This window comes from Haliaeetus albicilla, chromosome 24 (genome assembly GCF_947461875.1).
Source record: "Haliaeetus albicilla chromosome 24, bHalAlb1.1, whole genome shotgun sequence".
In the NCBI taxonomy this organism is placed as follows: domain Eukaryota; kingdom Metazoa; phylum Chordata; class Aves; order Accipitriformes; family Accipitridae; genus Haliaeetus; species Haliaeetus albicilla.
Genome location: NC_091506.1, coordinates 14,140,108 through 14,164,005, shown reverse-complemented (window position 1 = coordinate 14,164,005; position 23,898 = coordinate 14,140,108). Strand labels below are relative to the sequence as shown.

The 23,898-nt window shown below is 54.1% G+C and overlaps 2 protein-coding genes across 2 annotated transcripts; both read left to right on the top strand.

The window, feature by feature from the left end:
• The first annotated feature begins 1,831 nt into the window (after window positions 1–1,831).
• On the top strand, window positions 1,832–7,446 carry SLC26A6 (solute carrier family 26 member 6). Its single transcript, XM_069769928.1, has 19 exons — window positions 1,832–2,099; window positions 2,418–2,557; window positions 2,657–2,767; window positions 3,044–3,216; window positions 3,311–3,475; window positions 3,604–3,756; window positions 3,965–4,047; window positions 4,143–4,290; window positions 4,396–4,509; window positions 4,616–4,693; window positions 4,836–4,931; window positions 5,054–5,160; window positions 5,249–5,318; window positions 5,489–5,581; window positions 5,665–5,769; window positions 6,315–6,500; window positions 6,625–6,679; window positions 6,962–7,083; window positions 7,164–7,446. Exons 1-19 carry the CDS (start codon window positions 1,966–1,968, stop codon window positions 7,185–7,187), a joined length of 2,157 nt encoding a protein of 718 aa, XP_069626029.1. The 5' UTR covers window positions 1,832–1,965; the 3' UTR covers window positions 7,188–7,446.
• Window positions 7,447–7,937: 491 nt separating this feature from the next.
• On the top strand, window positions 7,938–18,273 carry UQCRC1 (ubiquinol-cytochrome c reductase core protein 1). Its single transcript, XM_069812201.1, has 13 exons — window positions 7,938–8,084; window positions 8,557–8,691; window positions 9,184–9,270; window positions 10,266–10,395; window positions 11,182–11,380; window positions 12,002–12,081; window positions 12,230–12,345; window positions 12,756–12,899; window positions 14,703–14,863; window positions 15,882–15,967; window positions 16,466–16,554; window positions 17,112–17,187; window positions 18,056–18,273. Exons 1-13 carry the CDS (start codon window positions 8,013–8,015, stop codon window positions 18,118–18,120), a joined length of 1,440 nt encoding a protein of 479 aa, XP_069668302.1. The 5' UTR covers window positions 7,938–8,012; the 3' UTR covers window positions 18,121–18,273.
• Window positions 18,274–23,898: the final 5,625 nt, after the last annotated feature.

Genomic DNA, 23,898 nt, shown 5'->3' with positions numbered 1-23,898 from the left:
GGAATCTGGGTGTAGCTGCTGTGGGACCCAGTTTATGCCAACCACGGGGAGAGCCGGAGTGGCCATGGGTTTCCCCCCACCCAGCCAGCAGGGATGGGAACGAGTCGCTCCGACCCCACAGAGCGTGGTCGTCACCACTCACGCCGCTCACTCACCAGCCCCATCCCACCACCCAGGGCACCCGGGATTCCCTGGAACCTGCCCTGCCCTCTCCACTAGCTTCACCCCACACCCTGGCACCAGCCAGCCCAGCCCACGGGTGCCTGGATTTCCACTGCCATGTCCCCATAGGCCTGGGCCAAGCCTGACTCAGAAATGCTCTGAAACCAATGGCAATCGCAGGTCGTGGTGGAGCCCAGGAAGGCGTGATGGGTTCAGCGCAACTCTGGTGCCCGCTGGGGACCTTTGGAATAAGATAACGGCTGGGTCTGCGCATGCTGTGGGAGAGCGGGGCATTCCACAGGGCACAGCACACCCGTTTCCAGCAGGTAAGCAGGGGCCGGAGGCCGTGGAAAATACCCCAGATGCCACAGCTGGAGGCTGTGAGTAACTCTCCTTGCCCCAGGCACAGCTCCTGCTCCAGGACATGGAGTGGGGAGGGGACACCCATGGGAGCCCTGGGGGCACAGGAAGGTGATGGCGGGGCCCAGAGCATCCCCCAAACAGTGCCCCCGGGGGAGGTGAGCACCTGGCAGCTCTTGGCAGGGGGTTGGCACCAGGACGTGCCCGGTGGCAAGAACCCTGCCCTCTACGCAGCATGGGTGCTGGGCCATGGCGGTACCCTGGACACTGTTGCGGGCCAGGAGCTGAGACTCGCCAGGACAGTCCACAGGATGGGATGGCCCTGGGGACAGCGGTGGCAGCCCTGGGCCTGCCACAGCCAGGGAATCCAGCACAACAGGGCACCGGGGGGAGCGTGGCGGGTGCCATGCAGCAGTGGGGCTGGGAAGCAGGCAGCTCCTCAGCAGGGCAGGAGGGAGGGCAGGAGTCAGGGAGCAGTGTTTCAAAGATCACGGGTTGGTATTAATAAATAGGAGGGAGCAGAGCGTGCACCTGGCTGGTGACACCTGATCAACTTGGGCACAGCAGGTAGGAGGGCTGGGGGAAATGTGGGGACTCGGGCTGGCACAGCCCCGGGCACCCTGCGAGTGGCTCACAGGTCTGGTTGCAAGCGAGCACCTCGGGACCAGCCAGGGCCACCAGCTGGGTGAGCCCGGCAGGACGGTGGCAGCTCTCGGCTCGAGCCCCAAGCAAGGCCAGGCTGCGGATCTGTAGAGAAGCCTTGGTCCCACCGTCCCAGCCCTGCGAAGGGAAAGATCTCAGCCCTGCTCCTCCATGCCCACGGGCTCACCCTTGCTCCGCAGTGCAGGGGCTGGGGAGGGCGGTGGCGGAGAGATGGTGAGCCCGTGACACTCGCTGGAGGTTGACATTCCTACTCCCCTCATGTGTAAAGGGACAAAGTCTGCAGACAGGGTTGTGGGGTGGCTGGGGCTTTGCTCGGCGGCTGTGCTGGCCCACTGCCCTGGCTGCGCTGCGGTACGTGGAGGAGAAGGGTGGTTAGCACCGAGGTGGGTCCTGTGTGGGCAGGCAGAGGGGGACCCCACCTGGGGCAGCTCTGCTGGCAGCCCCCACCTGTGCACCCCAGCGGGGCAGATGGGGCTGGCGCAGGGCAGGAGCAGGCAGCGCTGATTGCCGAGGCCTCGGCTCCCTCCCTGCCCACATGCTGGCTGCCTGCCACTCTCTGTTGTGAGCTGCTGCCACTGCTTCAGGACTCCCAAAACTCGGCTCACCCCTGGCCTCAGGGGCCGATCCTGCACACCTGGCCGGGATGGGATGGCTCCGCGGGGCGAGCAGTGCTGCAGGAGGGGCTGCGGGGTGAGTAGGGTGCCAAGTGCCCCCAGCCATGGGGATGTGGCTGAGCTGTCCGTCGTGTCCCCGCGGTAGGCTGGCACGCAGGAGGGCCAGATGGGCATGGCAGTGGAGATGGCACTGAGCCACCGAGCGCCTCATGAGGTGCTGAGCGAGGCCGACCTGGAGGAGCTGGCACAGCGGAAACCTCCCACCAAGCCCTCACTGCGCAGCTGTCTCCACAAGACCAGGTAGGACCGCACTGGCCAGGGGGTTGTGCCTGGACCCCACCAGGCACCGTGTACCCCAGCCCCACTGCCACGGGGAGCCTGGCTCTGGCTGTCCCAGCCCCTGCGGTAGACACGGTGTAGACCCAGGGACTGGTCCCCCAAGCCCAAACATCCACATTCCCACTCTATCCTCCTGCCTGGAGGGACACCTGGTTCCAGTGGATGGAGCTGGGTGTCCCACAGGACCCATTGCTTCCCACGGAGCTCCATCCACTCCCACTTATGCCTCCAAGCCCCTGCACTTGAGCTCAGCCCCAGCTCCTGCTCCTTCCCCACCAGATGCTCGGTCTCCACTGCCAAGTCCCTGCTTTTCCGGTTCCTGCCCTTCCTGCGCTGGATTCCCCGCTACCCAGTCAAGGACTGGCTCCTGGGGGATATTGTCTCAGGCTTCAGCGTGGGCATCATGCACCTGCCCCAGGGTGAGTGATGCCATGCCCAGGTTGCCGGGGGCTCCCTGCAGGTTGGGGGGGCCAGGGCTCGGCCATCCATGACATGTCTCCCTGCTCTGCCATGTCCAGGACTTGCCTACGCACTGCTGGCCGGGCTGCCACCCGTCACTGGTCTCTACTCCTCCTTCTACCCCGTCTTCCTCTACTTCTTCTTTGGGACATCCAGGCACAACTCCATGGGTGAGCTGAGGGACCATGTGCTCCCACAGGGATGGTGGGGAGGGAGCGACTATGAGAGGGGTGAGCCCTCCTCCACAGCACAGCATTACCACATCAACCACTGGAGGGGACCTTTCTTGCCTTTATTTTGCCCCACCAAGAAGGTGGTTGGCCAAACCAGAGCCAAAGCACAGTGGGTGTGCTTTGAGCCCAGCCCAAGGGGATAGGTGCCTGTGGACCTCAGAGAGGTCCTGGTGCTGACCTTGAGCTCCCTGCCCACACCCTGCCTGTCCCCAGGTCCCTTTGCTGTCATCTCCGTCATGATCGGGAGCGTGACGGACTCCCTGGTGCCCAGTGAGAACTTCATGGAGTCCGTCAATGGCAGCAACATGACAGTCAATGAGGCACGGCGGGATGCTGCCAGGGTGGAGCTGGTGGCCACCATCACTGTCCTGACAGGCATATTCCAGGTAAGGGGGCCCCAGCCTAGCCTCGCAGGGAACGGGGGGCCATGGTGCCCCAGGGCCACAAGCTGTGGGTCACTTCTGCTGCCTCTCCTTCCAGGTGGCCCTGGGCCTGCTGCAGTTTGGCTTCGTGGTGACCTACCTCTCGGACCCGCTGGTGCGTGGCTACACCACTGCTGCCTCCGTGCATGTCCTCGTCTCCCAGCTCAAGAACGTCTTTGGGGTCTCCCTGGGTGAGCACTCAGGGCCGCTCTCACTGTTCATGGTGAGTGGGGGCTCACTGCTGCCCAGGACTCCCCAGGCGCTCACCTGTGGGGCACATGGAGGCCCCCCAAAACCTGCCAGGGAGGAATCTGCTTTCCTGAGCCCTTTCCCTCCTCCTGTGTCCTCTAGACCTTCATTGAGATTTGCCAGAAGCTGCCACAGACCAACGTGGGCACTCTGGTGACAGCCATCATTGCCATGGTGGCCATCTTCGCCGTGAAAGAGTTCAACCACCAGTTCGCCTCCAAGCTGCCCATGCCTATCCCCATCGAGCTTATCACGGTACCCAGAGCTGCCCCAGCTCCTCATGGCCTCCCCAGCTGGCCACCCCAGCCACGGGTGGCCCTGTCCCCTCCAGGGTGGAGAAGGGTGGGATGGAGTGCCTTGGCGAGTGCAGCTCCAGGGCATGGGTCCCCTCCTCCTCCTCCTCCTCCTCCACCATGGTCCCTGTGCAGGAAGGCCCTCCCTCACTCCAGCCATCCTCCCCCAGATCATCGTCTCCACTGGCATCTCCTATGGCGTCAACCTCAACGCCAAATTTGGCATCTCTGTGGTGGGCCACATCCCCAGCGGGTGAGCAAGGCTGGGCGGTGAGGGTGGCTGTGCTGGGGCACCGCACTGCCCGCGGGACCCCCCTTTTGAGCCCCATCTCCCTGTCTTGGCTGTAGGTTGAAGCCGCCTGTGGTCCCTAACGTCAGCTACTTTGGGCAGGTTGTGGGCAATGCCTTCGCCATTGCTGTGGTGGGCTACGCCATCTGCATCTCCCTGGGTAAGATCTTTGCCCTGAAGCATGGCTACAAAGTGGACAGCAACCAGGTGATGCTCTGACGCGCAGGGCCCCTTCCCTGGGTGAAAACCAAGCTTGTACTTCTTGCAGCTGGGGCAGGCATGGGCTCCCACACCGCTGCTCTGTCCCCGCAGGAGCTGATCGCGCTGGGCCTCTGCAACTTCCTGGGGGGCTTCTTCCAGTGTTTTGCCATCAGCTGCTCCATGTCGCGGAGCCTGGTGCAGGAGAGCACAGGGGGTAACAGCCAGGTGGGTCTGGGCAATGCTGCCTCCCTCCGTGGGGCTGGACCCGGGGCAAGGAACACAGCAAACAGTGGGAGGTTCACCTCTCACCTCCCACTTTCTTTCCCCTCAGGTAGCTGGTGTCATCTCATCCCTGGTCATCCTGGTGACCATCCTGAAGATCGGAGAGCTCTTCCGGGACCTGCCCAAGGTACATCTGGTCCCATAGCCTCTGTGCCACATCCCACCCCTGTGCCCATCCCATGGCAACGTGGTGTGGCAGGGGAACAGCCAAGGGCCGTGCCCCAGACCTGCCCTCAGCATCCTCATAGGTGCAGGGACTTCTCTCCTAGGCCATCTTGGCTGCCATCATCATCATCAACCTCAAGGGTATGTTCAAGCAGTTCAGTGACATCCGCACGCTCTGGAAGTCCAACCAGGTGGACCTGGTAAGGTGCTGCCCAGCCCTGGGGCTTTGCTCTTGTCCCTGGAGAGGATTTCTCCACCCTCCCCGAGGCTTGCAGGTGCTGGCAGAGAGGTCGTGCTGCAGCTAACCACGTCTCCCTTCTAGATGGTCTGGATTGTGACCTTTGTGGCCACCCTCATGCTGAACTTGGACATCGGCCTGGGGGCCTCAGTGGCCTTTGGGCTGCTCACCGTCATCTTCCGCACCCAGCTGTGAGTACCCTGGGGCTGGGGCCAGTGCTGCGTCCCGAGGACAGGAGAAGCCCGTGGTGACCTCAGCCCCTTGCTCTGCTCCCTGCAGCCCCCGCTACTCCATCCTGGGGCGCATCTCCAACACCGATGTCTACAGGGATGTGGCTGAATACCAGATGGTAACAGCACCAGGGGGGTGGGAGAAGAGCCATCTGCAATGGGGGGGCAGTTCAAAGCACCCCCAGGGGCTGTTCGCTGGGGAAAGGAGCGGGGGGGCATTTTGGGGGAGGGAGGGAAGAGGAGCAGGGGCCTCCATTCCTGGGGTAGCACCCTCCCCATCTGCCCCCAGGCACAGGAGGTCCCTGGCGTGAAGATCTTTCGCTCCTCCTCCACTCTCTATTTTGCCAATGTGGAGCTGTATGCTGAGGCCCTGAAGAAAAAGGTAGGAGAGCTGCCAGCCCCCTGGTGTCCCCAGCCTGCCAACACCTGGGGCACCTGGGGACACGGGGCTGCATTGTTTTGCAGAGTGGCATCAACGTGGACCGCCTGATCGAGAAGAAGAAGAAGGCCCTCAAGAAGCTGAAGAAACAGCAGAAGAAAGCGGAGAAGGAGAAAGCAAAGAGAAAAAAGGTGCTTCCCTGCCACGGGGGACCCCTCTGGTGCCACCCTGCACCGCCTCCCTGCCTGGCCCTGGCCCTCCCACCCATGCATTTGCTGGGCTTGGTGGCCCGTGGGGCTCCCGGTTCAGTCTGGGGCCACTGGGTGAGAAGAGGCACTGGGGCCGGGCCATGGCGTCACACCCAGGGTGGGCAGGGAAAGCCAGGCCGTTAATGATTAGGTAGTGGAGCCAGTGAGTCATTAGCTGTGTGGCCAGTTTATCAGAACTAAGAGCGAGTACAAAGGCTGACCTGGTGCCAGCTAATGAGCCCAGCTCTGGAGAGGGTCACTGGGGAGAGGGTTGCATCCCGGCGCATCTGGAAAGAGCCCAAAGTAGGTGAAGGTGCGAGCAAGTCACCTCTCCCGAGGACATCCACTGCCTGTGCCCTAATGCAGCCCAAGAGCCTCACCAAGCCCCACTGTGTGATAGGGCAGGGCGAGCCCAACAGGGGACACTGCCCAGCCAGGGGTACCGCCAGCCCCCGTGCAGTGAGGCCGGGTCTCCTTCCCTCCCCCAGGACACAGAGGATGGAGAGAATGGTCCAGGCGTGGCAGTGATCGAGCTGAGCGGGGCGGAGGGCAGCACACCCCCCAAGCCCACCTTGCGCACCCTGGGGCTGCCCCAGCCCAGCTTCCACGCCATCATCTTGGACTTCAGCCCCGTCAGCTTCGTGGACACCGTCTCCATCAAGATCCTGAAGAATGTAAGGGGCTGGGGGAGCAGGCAGGCCGGCAGCTTTGCTGTGGGCGTCCCCAAGACCCTGCAGGGTAGCCCGATGGCTGCAGCCTGTCCTTCTTCCCAGGCAAAATGTTTTCTCCCTTTTGCAGATCTTCAGAGATTTCCATGAGATAGAAGCGGACGTCTTCATTGCTGGCTGCCCGGGTGAGAAGGCTCTGCAGAGCCATCAGCCCCTGCTAGGCATACCCACCCCTTCGGGACACAGCTCCCTCCATGGTGTCCCCATTCCCAGGGTTTCCCCAGGGGGCAGGTGCTGCAGGTTGTCCCATGGGCCCAGACTGAGCCCTGCAGCCCCCAGCGGGGCAGCTGGATCCCTGGTGATGGCCCCAGTGACCCCTGCAGCACAGGGGGAGGGAGGCTGCTCCGGGTGGGGGATGGTGGGCTCAGCCAGGTGCTACAGCTTCGGATGTTTCTCCCTCCACACAGGGCCCGTCCTCGCCCAGCTGGAGCGGGGCAACTTCTTCAGCTCGGCCATCACCAAGCACTGCTTCTTCCCCTCGGTGCACGACGCTGTGCTCCACATCAGTGGGGAGCAGTGCCAGACCTTGGTAAGCACCCAGCCTCGCCGTCCCTGTGACTGTGATGGGAGGGAGGCAGCCAAGCCAACCCTCCCGTCTGTCCCCCTTAGGTGGACCTCAGCACCAGGATGTAGTCCCGCAAGAGGAAGACGTCTCCCCGAGGAGCCGGGTGGGCGAGGAGGACTTTGCCACCCTGATGGCACCAACTCACCCACCCCGGGGCCCGGAGGCCTCGTACCCCCACCAGCCCCTCCGGACTCCGAGAGCTGGGGCCCTGCCGCGGCCGTGAGCTCCCCTGCGACGGAGCTGCCGCAGGCTGTCACGCCAACGTGCCCGCTTGGCTGCCCCGCTCGGCGCCGGCACGGGCCTGTCCCACCAGGCCGGGCTCTGGTTTGGGGGGTGGCAGAGGGGCCCCAGGACTCGGTCAAAGGGGGGCCCGCTCCCGGCAGCGGGTTGGCGTCACAGATAAAACCGTGTACCACTTCTCAGGCTTCGTTTTAATGCACTTTCCTCAATAAAGGTGACCGCAGGCAGCGCCGCCTGGCTGCACCCTGGCACTGGTGGGCACTGGCCCGTTGGGCCCAGGCCCGGGCCTGGCCCTCCCTGCGGGCAGGCTTGGCCCGCCACCCCCCCGGCCTTTTTCTGCCACTTTTCCCCCGCCGCGACCCGCTCCGGGCCCGCGGGGCTGCGGCCGAGGGAGCGGTGCGGGCGGGGACCCCCCATCCCCCGGGCAGCCCCGCGGTTCCAGCCGCCACCGGGGGGCGCCTCCCCCCGCCCGCACGACTTTGCGCATGCGCCCCTCTCCGCCGGCGCGGACCGCCTCCTCCTCGTGCGCATGCGTATCGCTGACGCGCCGGCGGCCGCTCGGCCTCGTGCGCGTGCGCCTCCCCGCCCACAAGGCCCCCTCCTTCCGGCGCAGGCGCGCTGCAGCCCGCTCGGTCGGCGGCGGCAGGGACAAGATGGCGGCTTCCTCTGTGTGCCGGGCGGGGTGCGCGGCCGGGCGGGCCTTGCTGTGGGGCCCTCGCCCCTCCGTGAGTTCACCGCGGCCGGCGGCGGGGAAGTGGCGAGGTGGGCCGGGGGGAGGCCGGTAAGGGGAGCGGTGCGGTGGGGCTGCCGGGCCTAGCCTGCCGGTCGGCCGGGAAGGTCACGGGGACGCGGCGGCCGGTGCGGGGCGGGCGGCGGTCGCCACGGAAGCCCCCCTGCTTGCGGGGCTTGCTGGGGGCCTGCTGTTCGCCCTCCTCCTCCGCCCCGGTACGGGGTTTTGACCGGTTCGTGGGACTCTTCCCTGGGGTTTTCGACCAGCTCGAAACCTCTGACGCTGCGGAGGGTTTCTGGTTCTCCGGTTAACGAACGGTGTGTAGCGGGAGCTCTTCAATGTAAACGTGAAAGAGCTTGTCTGGCCTAGCTTCGGCCAGCTGTGTGCCCAGCGGTCTGCATTCTGGAGGTCTGCCCTGCAGAGGGGAGTTGCTGGTTAGTGGTGATCATAGCCTTTATTTTTTTTAGGCAGCTTTGTTGACAAGGAACCGAGGTGCTGCCACCTATGCCCAGACACTCCATAATATCCCTGAGACCCAAGTCACCACTCTAGACAATGGTCTCCGAGTAGCTTCGGAGGAGTCCAATCAGCCAACGTGTACGGTAAGCTTAAGATAGGTTAAGGGCTTACTTGAAAGGTAGCCTTGCCTACTCTGTAGCTGGTCTGCTAAAAGTGACAAACCCCTATTTGAACTGAAGCTTTTGACAGAGACCCCACCACTTCTGTTTGTTAACTGGTGGGATTAATGTAGCACTAGAAGGCCTAGCCTGGCTTTGTATAAGTCTGTAGTCAAGCTTTCACGCTCTACAAGTTTTCTCAGCCTTACAGTTTTTGTGTAAGCAATAAGTGATCAGTAGTAGTTATATATCTGGCAAAACTAGCAAAGGCTTCTGTGAAGCTGCTAGGAAAAAAGCCAAAATGTGTACAGGAAACAGTTCCTGGTGCTTGTTCTTATTTTGATGCTACTAGTGCAATGTCTGTGGAGCAAACTTCTTGCTTGTGCTGTTATATTTGTGGCACGAGGCTTGAACATGCTCTTTGTTTTCTTTTCTAATATGTGTATTGTCATTCTAATATGGTGCTTTTGCCGTTAGGTGGGTGTGTGGATCGGGGTGGGGAGCCGCCATGAAAATGAGAAGAACAGTGGGGCTGGTTACTTCCTGGAACATCTGGCCTTTAAGGTAAGGAGTTGTGCTACGTCTGGCACAGGACTACATGGAGAGCTGTTCTAAGTATTCCACTTAATATATTGCGCTCTTGCTTCGGAGACTGTAGTCGTTAAAAGAGAGCGTAAATTGGGTCATCTGAGTCCCAGAGACTTTGCACTTCGTATAAAAATAAACTTTAAAAAGTACCTAGCCTATATGGTGCTCTTTGGTTGAATACGCGGCAACCTGCAAGCATGCATGAATTAAGGCAACTCTTATTTACTAGTTGGTATTTCCCCTCTTAAAGGAAAAAAAGTTGTAAGTAACAAGCAAGACTGAGTCTGTGATGCTGTGGTTTCAATCACTGACTGTCCCAGCCCTTGTGTAGTGCACATGCAGGACTACGTTATGAACCATATTTCTTCAGGTTAGCAGGCAGAGCTCAAAACAGTGTTTCCTGTAGCCATCTATTTTTCTTTGGTTTTCTTAGTGGACCAGCAGAGTTTAGAGACTACAGCTCTTACTTTTCTAATAATGTAAGTGTCTGCTGAACAGCTCTAGGGCAGAAGGCATCTAAGCTTGGGACTTGCTGACTCGAGTCCAGCCTGTGCCATCATAGGCAACTGCAGCATCTGGCTTGCTCCTTAAGAGATGAGCTCTGTATTAGAAGTAGGTTTCTGCTCCCATTCTGGCTTCCAAATATTGCTGGCTGGATAGCTGGAAACCTGCTTATTTTTGATTTAGGCTTGTTCTTGGTTTATTTCCATGAATGTGATCTTCACTGTTGTCTCTTAGCGTAGGTCTTCCCTGCTGGGTTTTTATTGGTCTTTCAAAGTACACCTCAGCCATCCTTTAGCTAGGTAAATAAGCCATGTTTTAAATCTCTTTCTTTCTGCACTTGCTCTTGGCTTTTATGAATCATGTGACAGGTTTTACCATTTTAGGTTTTTAATGTTCTTTTCCTTCCTTTAGTTCTGCCCGAGAGGGAAATCTGTTCACTTCATAATTGTTTATCTGGGTTTTTTTAGGGCACAAAGAAGCGTCCTGGTGCTGCCTTTGAAAAGGAGGTGGAGAGTATGGGTGCTCACCTGAACGGGTACACCTCGCGTGAGCAGACTGCCTATTACATAAAAGCCTTGTCCAAGGACATGCCTAAAGGTGGGATGGCCAGCGGGCAAAGTCTGATTTGGAGGTTAAGCAAGCACTTGTCCTTGTGTTTCTCTCCTACCAGCATCCTTTCTAACAACAGATCAGGGAATGAAGTCATAGCTGAGCCATAAATTGGAGGTAGTTGAAGAGAGTGCTGCCATGACATGGTGCATCAAGGCTGCAAGTTCATGTGTTCATAAAACCAGTTTTGCAAAGCTCTTGTTATGTCAGGCTGCACTATATTGCCAGGAGGGAGAGGGGGTGTTCAGTAGTCTGTGGTTGTTTTATGGAGCTGAGAAACTGAGGTCAGTGACAGCTACTGTGTCAGGAGTCCTCAGCGCAGCTCTTGCAGGTGTTGCTTGTGCTCTTGTACCATGTGCAGACTCCTCTTCAGGTCGGTTTAGTCCAGAGCCGGTGATTTGAGTCAGAGCTATGGGCCCTACTGTAGATGTGGGCCTACGCTGTAGAGGTCACAATCTCTGTAAGGATTTGATGTGTATCTGCAACAGTACCTTGCTTCTGACATGCTTCACCTTCTGCAGTTTTTGCCTGCTTTCTGCTGGCAGTCATGCTTGGCAAGCTGACTTGGAGACTTCATGCTAGAACAGTGTTGTTTGTCCCTCCTTGATGCTGTGGGAATAGGTAGTACTCATCTCTAGGTTGCATCCCCTCCCCAGCGTGGTTTGTTGCTCACTCCTCTTGCAGTGCCCCTGCTGCCTGTGTGTCTTTTCTCCTTTCAGCAGCACTGGGTAGCAGTCAGGCAGCAGGATTGCTAACATAGGAAATGTGTTGCAGTTGTGGAGCTTCTTGCCGACATTGTGCAGAACTGTGCACTGGAAGAGTCTCAGATCGAGAAGGAACGTGGTGTCATCCTTCAGGAGCTGAAAGAAATCGACAGCAACTTGACGGATGTTACCTTTGACTACCTTCATGCCACTGCTTTCCAGGGGACTGCTCTGGCCCGCACTGTTGAGGGGACCACAGAGAACATCAAGTGAGCAATAGGCTGGATGCGGCACACAGCCCGTGGGTTCAGTCCTTGGGGTGCATGACTGCTGCTTCTCAGTAGTGGTGACTGCATGAGGAAACCAGTCTGTACACAGAAGTGATCTGTGCCCCTGGGCTTCTTGTTGTGTCTTGACTGTGTTTTTCCCGTTGGGGCTGGTGAAAGTGTAATGCTGCACACATTCTTTAGAATCCCCCTCATGCAAGACATGAGGTTGGTAGGGCCAGGTTGAACCTCCTCCCATACTTGTCAGTTTGACACTGTTAGATAAATTAAGAGCTACGGGTGCTTGTTAAAGCAGTGGCCTTCAGCATACACACCTGTTGGGGTACTGGTAGCTCAGTGCCCAAGGTCAGTACTCTCTAGTCTGTATTGAAGTCTGTCCTTAACTCTCCTTCTTGGCCACTGGTTTCCGTTCTCTGTGTTCTGGCATTAGAACACAGGGAGAATGCAGACAGTACAGTCTTGCTTCTAAAAATTATTATTACCCTGTAACTAAGAGAATCAACAACATCACTGCTGTCTCTGCATTGTGAACTTGCTTCTCCTAAACGTGTCAGCCCTCCAACTCGGAGATGCTGATACACTGGGTCTCTTTGTTCTTTCTAGGCATCTGACTCGAGCAGATCTAGCTTCATATGTTGATGCTCACTTCAAGGCACCTCGTATGGTCCTGGCAGCTGCTGGAGGTAAGTTCTAGATCCTTGTCATTCTGGGAAGCCTGGGTGTTTTCAAGCTGGTGATCAAACCCCTGTCACACACCTCTAATGTAAAATCAGATGATTTTGTTAAATTAAGCTGTTTAAGACTGCAAATCTTTCTCTCTTCTATTGCCAGGTATTTCCCACAAAGAGCTGGTAGATGCAGCTAGGCAACACTTCAGTGGAGTGCCTTTTACATACAAAGAGGATGCTGTGCCGATGCTCCCGCGCTGTCGCTTCACAGGGAGTGAGGTAAAGTTGTTTTCGTCCCAAACAAAACAAGCAGCTGTTGCCAAACTGTTGAATTAATGTGAAACCAATTATAGCTGCTTCTGAGAGGAAAAATCTGTTTGTATATCTCGGAGAAGCTGATGATGCAGCATCTTGGTAGTGCCCCCATGTTCTGTTCTTGGGGCTTATTGCCACAATGTCTTGGGTTTTAGATAGGACCCAAATCTGTTAGGAATGTGAGACTGTTGCTCACATCATGTGCTGCAAAACTCATATTGGAGCAGCTGGTTTGTGCTCAGTAGTGCCTGAGACTATTTCATTTCACTGGGATAGTATCAAGTCCCCCAGTTTGTCAGCCTGGCATTGCAACAGGCTGCAGACAAAGCCACAGCGTTCATGCAGTTCTTCCCCGCTCCTTGATGATTTTCTAGATCCGTGCCAGAGATGATGCTCTGCCTGTTGCCCATATTGCTCTTGCTGTGGAGGGGCCAGGATGGGCTGATCCAGACAACGTTGTCCTCAATGTGGCTAATGCTATCATTGGACGCTATGACCGCACTTTTGGAGGTGGTAAGGTAAGAGGCTTGTGAGTGTGATAGGGAGAGCCTGGAGCCTTTTAATATGAAGTGTTATGGAGATCTGTGGTGGATTGACCCTGGTTGGATGCCAGGTGCCCACCAAAGCTGCTCTATCACTCCCCCTCCTCAGCGGGACAGGAGAGAGAAAATATAATGAAAGGCTCATGGGTTGAGATAAGGACAGGGAGAGATCACTCACCAATTACCATCATGGGCAAAACAGACTCAACTTGGGGATATTAGTTTCATTTATTACCAATCAAATCAGAGTAGGATAATGAGAAATAAAACCAAATCTTAGAACACCTTCCCTCCACCCCTCCCTTATTCTCGGGCTTGGCTTTACTCCTGATTTTCTCTACTTCCTCCCCACCCCAGCAGCACAGGGGGACAGGGAATGGGAGTTGCAGTCAGATCATCACACGTTGTCTCTGCTGCTCCTTCCTCTGCAGTGGGAGGACTCCTCACACTCTTCCCCTGCTCCCTCGTGGGGTCCCTCCCACAGGAGACAGTCCTCTATGAACTTCTCCAACATGAGTCCTTCCCACAGGCTACAGTTCCTCATGGCCTGCTCCAGTGTGGGTCCCTTCCACAGGGTCACAAGTCCTGCCAGCAAATTGCTCCAGCACAGGCTTCCCATGGGGTCACAGCCTCCTTCAGGCATCCACCTGCTCTGGCGTGGGGTCCTCCACGGGCTGCAGGTGGATATCTGCTCCACTGTGGACCTCCATGGGCTGCAGGGGGACAGCCTGCCTCACCATGGTCTTCACCATGGGCTGCCTGGGAATCTCTGCTCCGGTGCCTGGAGCACCTCCTCCCCCTCCTTCTTCATTGACCTTGGTGTCTGCAGAGTTGTTTCTCTCACATATTCTCACTCCTCTCTCCAGCTGCAGTTGCTGCTGCGCAGGTTGGGTTTTTTTCCCCCCTTCTTAAACATGTTATCACAGAGGCGCTACCTTTGTTGCTGATGGACTCGGCCTTGGCCAGTGGTGGGTCCATCTTGGAGCCAGCTGGCACTGGCTCTATTGGACATGGGGGAAGCTTCTAGCAGCTTCTCACAGAAGCCAACGCTGTAGCTCCCCTGCTACCAAAACCTTGCCATGCAAACCTAATACAAGACCCTGGGTGAATGTGCTTTATGGGAGGCTGTTGTGGTTAGCTTCCAACTATGAAGTGGTTAGGAGTCTGGAAAGTAGGATAGAAGTGTAATCGAGGCTAATCCAGACAGTTCTTGAGAGGTGATGCTGGGAGATGAACTGAGCCTTCTCTGCTAAGTTTGGAAGAGGTTTAGCTGATGAATTATCAAGAGCTTATTCCTACCCTCACAAAATAACCACTCGGTGGGGGTGGTGATGGAAGCAGGACAGGGTAGTCTGTAGTCTCATGATGCAAGCTTGCCTTACAACTGCAAAGCAAGTGGAACTTGTTTAAAACCCCAGTATTGCATCCATTCTTGTCTGGAATCTGTCTGGCCTGCGTAACTGTGCTAACCCTTGCTAATGGGAGACCTTGCACTTCCCATTTTCTCCCACTGCTATGGTGGTATGCATACCAGCTCCTCATCTGTGGCTGGGAAAGGAAATGGTTTTGCTGGATGGGCTCTTAGGCCATTGTCTGTGGCTTTTCCAGCAGTGAATCTCATCTGTTGACCACATGAAGGGTCTAAATTAAGCTCTCCTTCAGCGAAGCGTTCCGCTCTGTCTTGTCTGTGGTCTTTGTGAAAACAGCTCAATTGGAAAGAATTTGAGCTGTGAGGAAGCTGCAAGACTGAAATGGCTGATGGTATCTCCTTATTTACAGAATCAGTCCAGCAGGCTGGCTACACTTGCTGTGGAGCATAATCTCTGCCACAGTTTCCAGACGTTCAACACCTCTTACTCTGATACTGGCCTCTTCGGTTTCCATTTTGTTTCCGATCCTCTGTCCGTAGATGATATGCTGTACTGTGCTCAGGGGGAGTGGTAAGTACAACTTCGGCAGCAGTTTAAGATCTGACCCTCTTGTGGGAGACTGAGCTGGTCGGCGGGAGTGTACGAGGTCTTCAGAGAGCTGTGTCTCTTTATGAACTTCTTGTTAACTCGCATTCTGGTTAAGTGATCTTATAAGTGGTTTCTGTAAATGTCTTAGGATGTGGCTTTTAAGGAGCTATTTTAATCCCTTGGGGCTCTTCAGGTCTTTCATTCATGCTTCTCAGTATTAGCACTGAGGCTTTGGTTTTTTATATACAAGTGAGACCATTCCTTAGAGACAAGGCTTTCCCAGGTGCCCAAGAGACGTATCTCCATTGTCTTGTTAAGCCTGAGAAAAGCAGGCAGAGTTCCTGCCTTTCAGACTGTTGTGTTGTGGCTGATAAATGCCCCACTGCTGGAGTCATGCCTGTGTTTGGGGCCTTCTATCTGTCCGTCTTACTGTATATATGTATACCCCAGTAATGGTTTGAAGCTACCTCTGAGATTCAGAGCTGAGCTGTGCTGTGTGTGGAGCAGATGGAGTTAGTCCTTGCCCCAGAGACGTTGCAGTTGGCAGGGGAGGAAGGGATTTAGCAGCTGGAGTCCAAACAGACTCTGTGGAACTGTCTTGTTCTTTCAGCATCAGTTTCCATAGCAGCTTGCCATGTGTGGGAATAGCTGACATGCCTGCCTTCTCTTGTGATAGCGTACTGCAAACCTCTTGCCGTTGTGCCTGATGGGCAAGCTAGAGCCAGCACCAGGGCTGCTTAGACCTTTGTGAGTGTAACTCAGTGTGTAACCTGCTGGCTGATATCCCCCACCTGTAAGCTTGAGCTCTTACCTCCTGCTGTTCAGTGCTCCCCAGTTCTTAGCTGCTCTGTGTGATCAAGAATGAATCTCAAGCCTGCAAGATAAGTGATGTTGATAATAGCTTATTTCTGCAGAGGGTTGCGAAAGGGAGGAATTCACTTTCTGTCTGAGCAGACAAATGTCTTTAAGAACTTCAGTGGTCTTTCCATCTCCTTTCCAGGATGCGTCTGTGCACTAGTACCACAGAGTCAGAGGTGAAGAGAGCCAAGAACTATCTCCGAAATGCCATGGTGGCTCAACTGGATGGTATGTTCTGGTTTATGGATTGCCCACTGTGCAGCTTTCAGAGGGTTACCACTTACGTCTCTCCTGGGGAGCAGGAGCTCTGCTAGACATTGCAGTACTGCTGGCAGGCACTGGGCAAAACTTTCTTTCCCCTGCTCTGTGTTCTTCCTGTCATGTTGTCAAAGCAGCAGACCCCAGCCTGCTGTGCTCCAGGCTAGCTCTGACTGTAAACTTCTAGTTTTTCTGTTGCTGAGAGTGAATAACGTGCTGCCTGGTGAAGTTAGAATTGAGACCCTCAAACTGGTCCGCCTTGGCTGTAGCACTTTGGAGACCCGGCGAAGCAATCTTTGTATTGCTTAACTCCTGCTGGAGCTGCTTAGAGTGGTAACTACGACTGGTACTTCATTAGAAGCCAGTTTAACGGCTAGAGTTTCTTCTATCTGCTTTGACTGATGATCAGGCTGTGCAATTCTGGAAGGCTTTCTGCTATGCTGACCATGCGATACCTTCAACATCTAGGTACTACACCAGTGTGTGAGAATATTGGAAGCCATCTCTTAAACTATGGACGCCGTATCCCTCTGGAGGAGTGGGATGCCAGGATTGCTGTAGGTATCCATTTGTTTTGGTTGGGGTACCTGAGCATGGTTGGTGTCAGCGTTTTCTGGCCTTAGTTTGCTGCAGTAACATGAGGCTTACTTATCCCTTAGTCAAGCTGCCTGGAGTCCAGGTGGTTAGCTCACTGACACTGATATAAATATGTCTGAATCTCTGGCATGGACTAGGTGTATCCTGTGTCCCTGTGGCTGGATTCAGTCCATCCCAGAAAGAGGTCATATGCCTGCGTTAAGCAGCACAACTTGAAATTCTTTTAACAGTTTCCCTAGAGGTGGCCAGCATCTAGTTTGTGTAATTCTGCAGCCAGTCTATCCTTTGGAACGCTTCAGATTGTGGACTGCCATGTTTTCTGTACCCTCAGAAGAATGCACCATGTAGAACATGAGCCATCCTCGCAGACAGGAGCTGGACAGTTGGTGCAGATGGCCCCCAAGGGTCTGACTGTCTGTTTAATGATGTTGATAAGTAATGGCAACAGTAACTTCCATCTTTGAGAAGTGCATGTCTGCTAGAAGGGTCATTAATTGCTTTTTTTGGTATTTATTAGGCCGTTGATGCAAGAATGGTGAGAGAGGTCTGCAGTAAATACATTTATGACAAATGCCCGGCAATTGCAGCAGTTGGTAAGTAGTACGTGGCAATTGGTACATGGTAGCTCAAAAAACAGGAAGGGGTCAAGAGCTGAGTGGAAGTGAGCTGCAGGCAGTTTTCATGTGTCTGTTCTGGCCTCCTAACCACTCTGGTTCTTTGCTGGTATCCTCCTGCCTCTGCGCATCAGATGTGCCAAGGCATATTTACCAGGAGATCAAACCTGCAGGTGATGGAGACACAGTAGCAGTGAGCTGCTGGCTGTCATCCCACCTCTCTACTTGCTGTGGAGCCATGACTAAGATTGGGAGTCCCATAGCTGGGTGTGGGCCCAGCAGCATCTGCCAGGTGTCCTTACCCTGAGGTCATGGTGGTTTATGTAAGGGAAGTGAAGGGACCTGATTCTCTTGTGCTGCTCTGGCATGTCTGTCTGGCCAAGGACAAATTCCTCTCGGAAAACCTGCCTGAGCAGCTCAGCTCCGCTCTGCTGCCTCCTTCCTGTATGTTGTGGATTCCCCTCCTCCATGCAGCTGTTTCCTCTGGCCTTCAAAGCTTGGAAAAAGGAGATAGTTTTTGAACAGGAAGTTGGAATGAACTAGCCAAAATCTCTGTGACTTGGTGGCTCCCTGTATTTCATACCTGTATGTGGAGCTGTACTGAGCATTGCAGAGCAGTGTGAGAAGACAACTTACTCTGAGGAAACAAGTAACAATTTCTCTGTCAGGAGGTGGTATCTGCTGGTTTTCCTGATGCAGGTTTGAGCTGTAGTTGCCTGGGTTTGTGCATAGCTGCCCTGGATTGTGAGCACAGTCTGCTCTGCCACCATCTGCTTTAAGACCATGGGAAACTGCACAGGAACTTTAACTACATCTCCAATGACTAACTCCTGTTCTGTTCACTCAGGTCCCATTGAACAGCTCTTGGATTACAACCGTATCCGCAGTGCCATGTACTGGATCCGTTTCTAGGATGTGTCCCTGCAGGTTGGAAATAATGAAGCTGTGGACTGTGACAGGTTCCCTCTGGCTCTGAATGTCATGTGCACCATGGGCAAGACGAGTCTTATCAAAATGGCTGTTTTCTCGGCATTAAATGTATAAAAATAAAAATAATATATCCTATATGGAGTTAGTTCTGCTGGGAGTCAACCATGTCTTGCTGGGTTGTGTATGTAGACACTGTTAATCTTGCCAAACTGGTGAGATACTGGACCAATCAGTCTTGATTTGTCAGGGCTTATGCTAGAATCTTGTCTGTCTGCAGCCCTGCCTCCTCTGTCCTGAGCTGGCAGTGTACTAGTTCAGAGGTCTTGTCTTTAGGCTGATTGAAGGAAGTTTTTCCACTGGTACAAGGCTGCCAGGGCAGCTCTAGCTATTTCCACTGTGCCCTTCTGTGCAGGCAGCAGCATGGTCAAACTTGGGCAGTAGCAGTGCTGTTTGGGCAGACCTAAAAGCAAAGGGCCCTTGTCTGAGGGATCCTCTGTGCTCTCCTGCTCGTCAAGGAGATCAGAATGTATCTATGGAAAGTTGGTCCTCTTCCTGTCCCTGGGGTGTGGTGGTAGTGTTTCTGGCCTGGCTGTTTGTGACCCTCTTGTTGGAGTGACCATTTCTGTGGTAGTGGCAGTTTGTGCAACCCCGCTCTCCCTAATCAGTTGTAGACAAAACTGGTTGGCTCAGTTCCCACCAAGTATTGAAGCCGGTGAAGATGATCAGCCTGGCCTTGCCTGATGCTGCCTCAGTACAATTGAGGTGTTGTCTCTAGCAGAGTTGGGATGATGTGGGGAGATGGAGCTGTTGCTAGACAAACATCTTTCCAGAGCCTGTATGGGGATATGTTACTTCTCCTCTTAAGCTTCCCGGTTATCTGTAAACCAGCTCAATAATGACCAGGGATTGTTGTCAAGTATGTTGGTGTTGGTCTACACATTCCTCTTGCAGATGTGCCTCCATCTATCCAGTCAGTCTCAGCTATGCAATAATTGAGAAGCTGCTGACTGAAGTATAGGATGACCTGGCCTATACCTGGAAGATAATCTCTAGGTCTGAACAGTTGAAAGAGCTACCCAGCCCTTTTCACTTTTTCTGGTGTTGATCTGGTTGTTGCTCCCTTGTCTTGCCTCTGGGAAGCTGGAACATGGAACAGAAAGGATGAAACTGAGCAAGGGGGATGGAGAAAAGCTTCCCACCAGGTGGCACTAGCCTGTCACAGCTACCCTTGAAGCTGCAAGGTACTCCTGTTTAATTTCTGTCTTTGGGATAAGTCTCCCTGGGATTCTCGTTTAATTTCCAGGTGCTGCCCTGACAAGTGGGATTTAAAAATAGTGTAAAAGTTTCTAGGAGTTAGTCATTACACTTGAGACTAATCCAGTGTACTAAATCATTTGTGCTGAATCTGGATTCTTGATGAGAGAGTCAGTGTGTCTGAACTCATTGCGTATACTAGGCAAGTTTGAAACTGTTAAATGTTCTTGATGCAATTTGGGTTTAACTATCGTCGCAAGCTCTGGCTCGTTACAAGTGCACTGAGGGCTGAAAAACTAAACAAGCTCAGTTATGCCTCAAGCCTTGTGGAACCAGTAAACGATTCTGTATTGGTTTTGTGACTGCAATCAGACTGTAATACTCTTTTGTCTTCCATTGCTATATATTTCCCCCCCAGGTGAGGTTCCAGGGCATTTTGCAGTTGGTGAGAAATACAAGGAAAGGGAAATGTACATCCTTGCGTTAGCATTTCCTACAAGTTTTCTTCTCTGGAGGTATCTGTTTTGGAATGGTAGTTTTTCCTTGAGTAATTCCCCAGGCCCTCCTGCACTACTTTGTACTAGGAACAGATTCAAACCCCTCTGCAACTACTGTGTTCTAAATTGCTCTGTTTCCCTGCAAAAGCAGCAGGCTGGCTGTGCTAAGCAGCATGGTCCCAGCACTTCAGCGAGGACTAACACCCGTTCCCTCCTTGCTGCAGCTCTGCAAGGGTGGTTGGCTTATGCAGCGTTAGAAGGTATTTTGTAGATGCTTTTATCCATGTAGAAATCTGAGTATCTGGGCTGATCTGGACTAGAAACCGTGCCCTGGTGACTGGCATTGGATGCAGAGTGCTGTTGGGTGCCTGCTAGCAGCTAAGAGTTGAGACTGAGCCATGCCCAAGATGTTGGCATCTTCTGGCTGCGGTTCCGATGGCACTCTGCCTTGTAGTGCCTGTCATATTTGGGTGCTGTGGCAGTCTGTGCTTCCAGAAACACAGGCATCTCACCAGCTCTAAGGATTGAGAGGGTTGTGCTATCATTTTTCCTTGGTAAACAACAGGCAGCCAGACTGGGGATCTAAAAGGTGGGGAGAGGAAACCCATTCAGGAGTTGAGAGCATTATTGTTTGGCAAAGATACTCATACTCTGAGCCTTAGAGAGGGGCTTGGGAAGCGTAACTTGGAATTGGTAGAGAGTCGGCAAGCATTTGGCAGCTGAATCCCCCGGTGCTGGGAATTATGAATCTCTAATCTCATTGGCAGGTCTTCTGCTGTTTGAGCTGTAGGTGTGTGTTTCTGTTCCTCCACCGGAGCAGCCTTAGTCCAAGGGAATCCAAACTGGGAAATGTCTAGCATAACGGAAGCATCCTACCTCAGTGCTTTTCCTGAACCTTGAAAAAGTGAGATCCTTTGCTGGACCTCTACCCTCCCCTGCCTGCGGTTCCCGCTGCCCAGTGAAGGACAGTGGCAGTGCCAGAGGAGGGAGTTGGAACCATCCCTAGAACAGGGCAATTTCACTGAAACTGGAGATGGCCTGGGTGACCTAATAAATCTGTTTCCTGGCTCCCTGGACAATGCAGGATTGTTCAGCGGGGCTCTTTGACCAGTCTAGTTTTCAATGGCTTAAGTGTTTTATTTTGCTACTTCACTTGGAAGGTTACTTGGGATCCCATTAGACTGCGCTGATAAATTTAGTCTGGTGTATAAATTGACCTTTGCTCCCTCCCCTTCTGCATGGTGCTGTCTTATCTCCCAGTAAAGTTCCCTCTTTGAAGCTCGTGCCCTCCACCTACATGTAGGATTACTTTCCCTCCCTGACACCTTGGCAGTCTGTCTTTTGGCTGGAAGAGAGGAGGATTTGGAAAGGAGGATACTGTGCATCATTGTGTGCACCCTATGTGAGGCTCTGCAACGCCACCTGCACAGTGCTTCAGTGACTCTTTCCTATCACAGAGAGATATTCCAAGTACGTGAAATCTAGCAGTGAAAACGGGGAGCGCTTGCTAGAGACCTGTGCTGAGCGCTCCAGGTTTCCCTGGTCTCTAGGAGGAAAGGCTGTTGGTACGCCCAGCGTGGGGCTGGGGCAGATGTACAGGGTGGATCTGCTTGTGGAGCAGGCAGCCCCTTTGATATGTGAGCTGCTTGTTTGGGATTCGGGCGCTTGCCAAGAGAGGGGCCACAGCAGCCAATTGTCAGTAGTTGCCTCACCTGAACTAATTACCCACCCTGGAAAGTACAGTTGATACTAATCATAGGTGCTGAGCCAAGCCTGTCCTCAGGGAAGCAGGGAGCTGCAGAGAGGCTTTCACAGAAATAAATGAGAGGCTTGGAGCTGTGCCGCTCTTCGGTGCCAGAGAGCTTTTGGGAGGAGAGTCTACAGCCCTCCGAGCCTGCTTCTCTACCCGCTCTCGTGCTGAGGCTGGTGAAAAATGGCAGTGGGAGCAATAGGCGAGCGGGGTTTAGAAGACAGGGCAGAAGTGCAGCTCTGCTGGTGTCTCATGTTGCTGCAGCCTCGTACTGCTTGGTCCCTCTGATGCAGGGATTGACCGAGGCATCAGCATGGCCGTGAGCAGGGATCTTTTCCCCTGGCCAGCCCCTATATAGTGTGGTTTGCTCAGAGGAGGGCTGAGTTCTCCCTGTGATGAAGTGTCACCCAGCAGCATTTCAGGATTGCTAGGATGAGGGTAGTACCCTGATACTTGGCAGACTTACAGGTTTGCCCTGCCTAGGCCTCCTGCACTTCACCTTGCCCTTCGGTGCACTGCCAGGACTTTGTACACCAGGAGAGAGGAAGGTGAGCAGTGGTATCCATATGCATATCCAGAAATCCCATTTCTTATTTGGAAAAGGAAGTGGCTCATCTAAAGCTTTAGTGTATTCATTGCGTGGAAAAGCAATGGACAAAGGGCCCATCCAGGCCTGACTGCCAGCTACAGCCATCCTGGGCTGTGATGAGACACAAGGCTGAGCTGGGCATGGCAGCAGGACTTGTTGTCTTTGTCTCAGCTCTTTCTTCAGTGGCATGCCTGGAAGGGGGTGAGTCTGAGCCCCGAACATCCTCATTAAAAGCTGCTTTATCCCACATGCCACCCAAAGAGAATCAGTGGTTCTCACTTTCCGTGCAAGTCTCTTCTTTCCAGGTCTTTCCCCTTACACATTTTCTTTTTTCAGGGCTCTGAGGTTTTTAGTGGGGCTGTCAGGCTGAGGTTCAGCTTTGCTGTGCATTGAGCCCATTGCTGGGGATGTCCAGAAAAGCTACTAGAAGCGTGGTGCCTGGAGGATGATCTGCCCAGGTTCCTCATCTGCCCAGGAGTGGAAAATGGAGCTGCTGGCCCAGCACTAGGCTGCTGGGGGTGGCAGCCTGGGGAGGTCCCAGCCCTGGTCTGTGAGAGCAGGAAGGATTTTTTTTTTTTTTTTTTTTTTTTTTTTTGTACAAAGAGGTGTCAATGGGAGTAGTACCTGTGCTGGATCACCCACTAGGTGCTCTGGAGATACTGCTCCTGCTTGGTGTCCCACCATCCATCACTGAGCCTCCACCATTCTCTGGGATTGTTTAAGGCTCCATATGCTGCGTTGGTGTGAAAACTGCATAGCACAGACAGCATGAGGATGGCGAAGGAAGCTGGATCGAATGCCACATGATCTGATTTGAGCGAGGCTAATCATGTAATTAAGATACTGAAACAGGAGCTTGAATATCTGAGTGCTCTTCCTAGTTTCACCAAGAGCCTGCAGTGTGACGGCAAGCATTTAGCTTTTCTGGGTGCTGTGTTGCCCTGCTGTGAATTTGAGTACTGACACTCGGTGCAATACGCAGAATAAAGCTGCTCCATGTGTACTGCCCTTGGCATACGATGACTGAGATGTGCAAAGCATTTTGTAAAACAGCCCAGTACTATGCACTATTTTCTACTTCGTGTGTAACTTTTATTCAGAGTAGGCACTTGGTTAAAGTTGAAAAAGGAACATGCTGCTTATCTCTTATTTGTTATATTTAGGGAAGAGGGAGCTGACTCTTTGGAGGGGGATTTTTCTTGCTTATTTGAATGCTTCATCTAGGGAATTAAAATTGTGTTGCTTTGAGATTTAGCTTTAGAAAACTGCATTCTGAGCTTCTCTGGGTGCAGTTTAGCATTGCACAGATTCATATATACCGAAATCATGACCTCTCCATTGAGACCACGTTGCTCTTGAGTAGCGCTCATAGCAATCAAGAAAAAGACTTGGTGCTATTGATGAAACTTGAGGGTGTGATTTCCAGGTAGGGATCTGTGAAGTGGTAATCGCTCATGGACATGGCGAGTGGGGCTGGGGCCTCTTGCAGGAGGCTTGATGAGCAGTGGCTCTAGGAACCGGAGCAGTAGGCAGAGCCCAGCAGCAGGCAGTGTGTCTGTGGCAAGTTCCTGCCTCTGCTCACCTGGCTCGGAGGATGCCCTGGCATGCCGAGGGGCTTCCAGGAAGAGGTGGCGGCTGAGTGTGCTTGAGCCTCGGGCGTCTGGGCTCTA

Bases quoted from the DNA above. Each gene is read 5' to 3' on its own strand.
- SLC26A6 (XM_069769928.1), top strand. From the start codon at position 1,966: ATGGGCATGGCAGTGGAGATGGCACTGAGCCACCGAGCGCCTCATGAG. The intron at 2,100-2,417 runs GTAGGACCGCAC...CTTCCCCACCAG, and splicing joins AGCTGTCTCCACAAGACCAG to ATGCTCGGTCTCCACTGCCA. The intron at 3,757-3,964 runs GTACCCAGAGCT...ATCCTCCCCCAG, and splicing joins TCCCCATCGAGCTTATCACG to ATCATCGTCTCCACTGGCAT.
- UQCRC1 (XM_069812201.1), top strand. From the start codon at position 8,013: ATGGCGGCTTCCTCTGTGTGCCGGGCGGGGTGCGCGGCCGGGCGGGCC. The intron at 12,082-12,229 runs GTAAGTTCTAGA...TTCTATTGCCAG, and splicing joins GGTCCTGGCAGCTGCTGGAG to GTATTTCCCACAAAGAGCTG. The intron at 14,864-15,881 runs GTAAGTACAACT...TCTCCTTTCCAG, and splicing joins TACTGTGCTCAGGGGGAGTG to GATGCGTCTGTGCACTAGTA.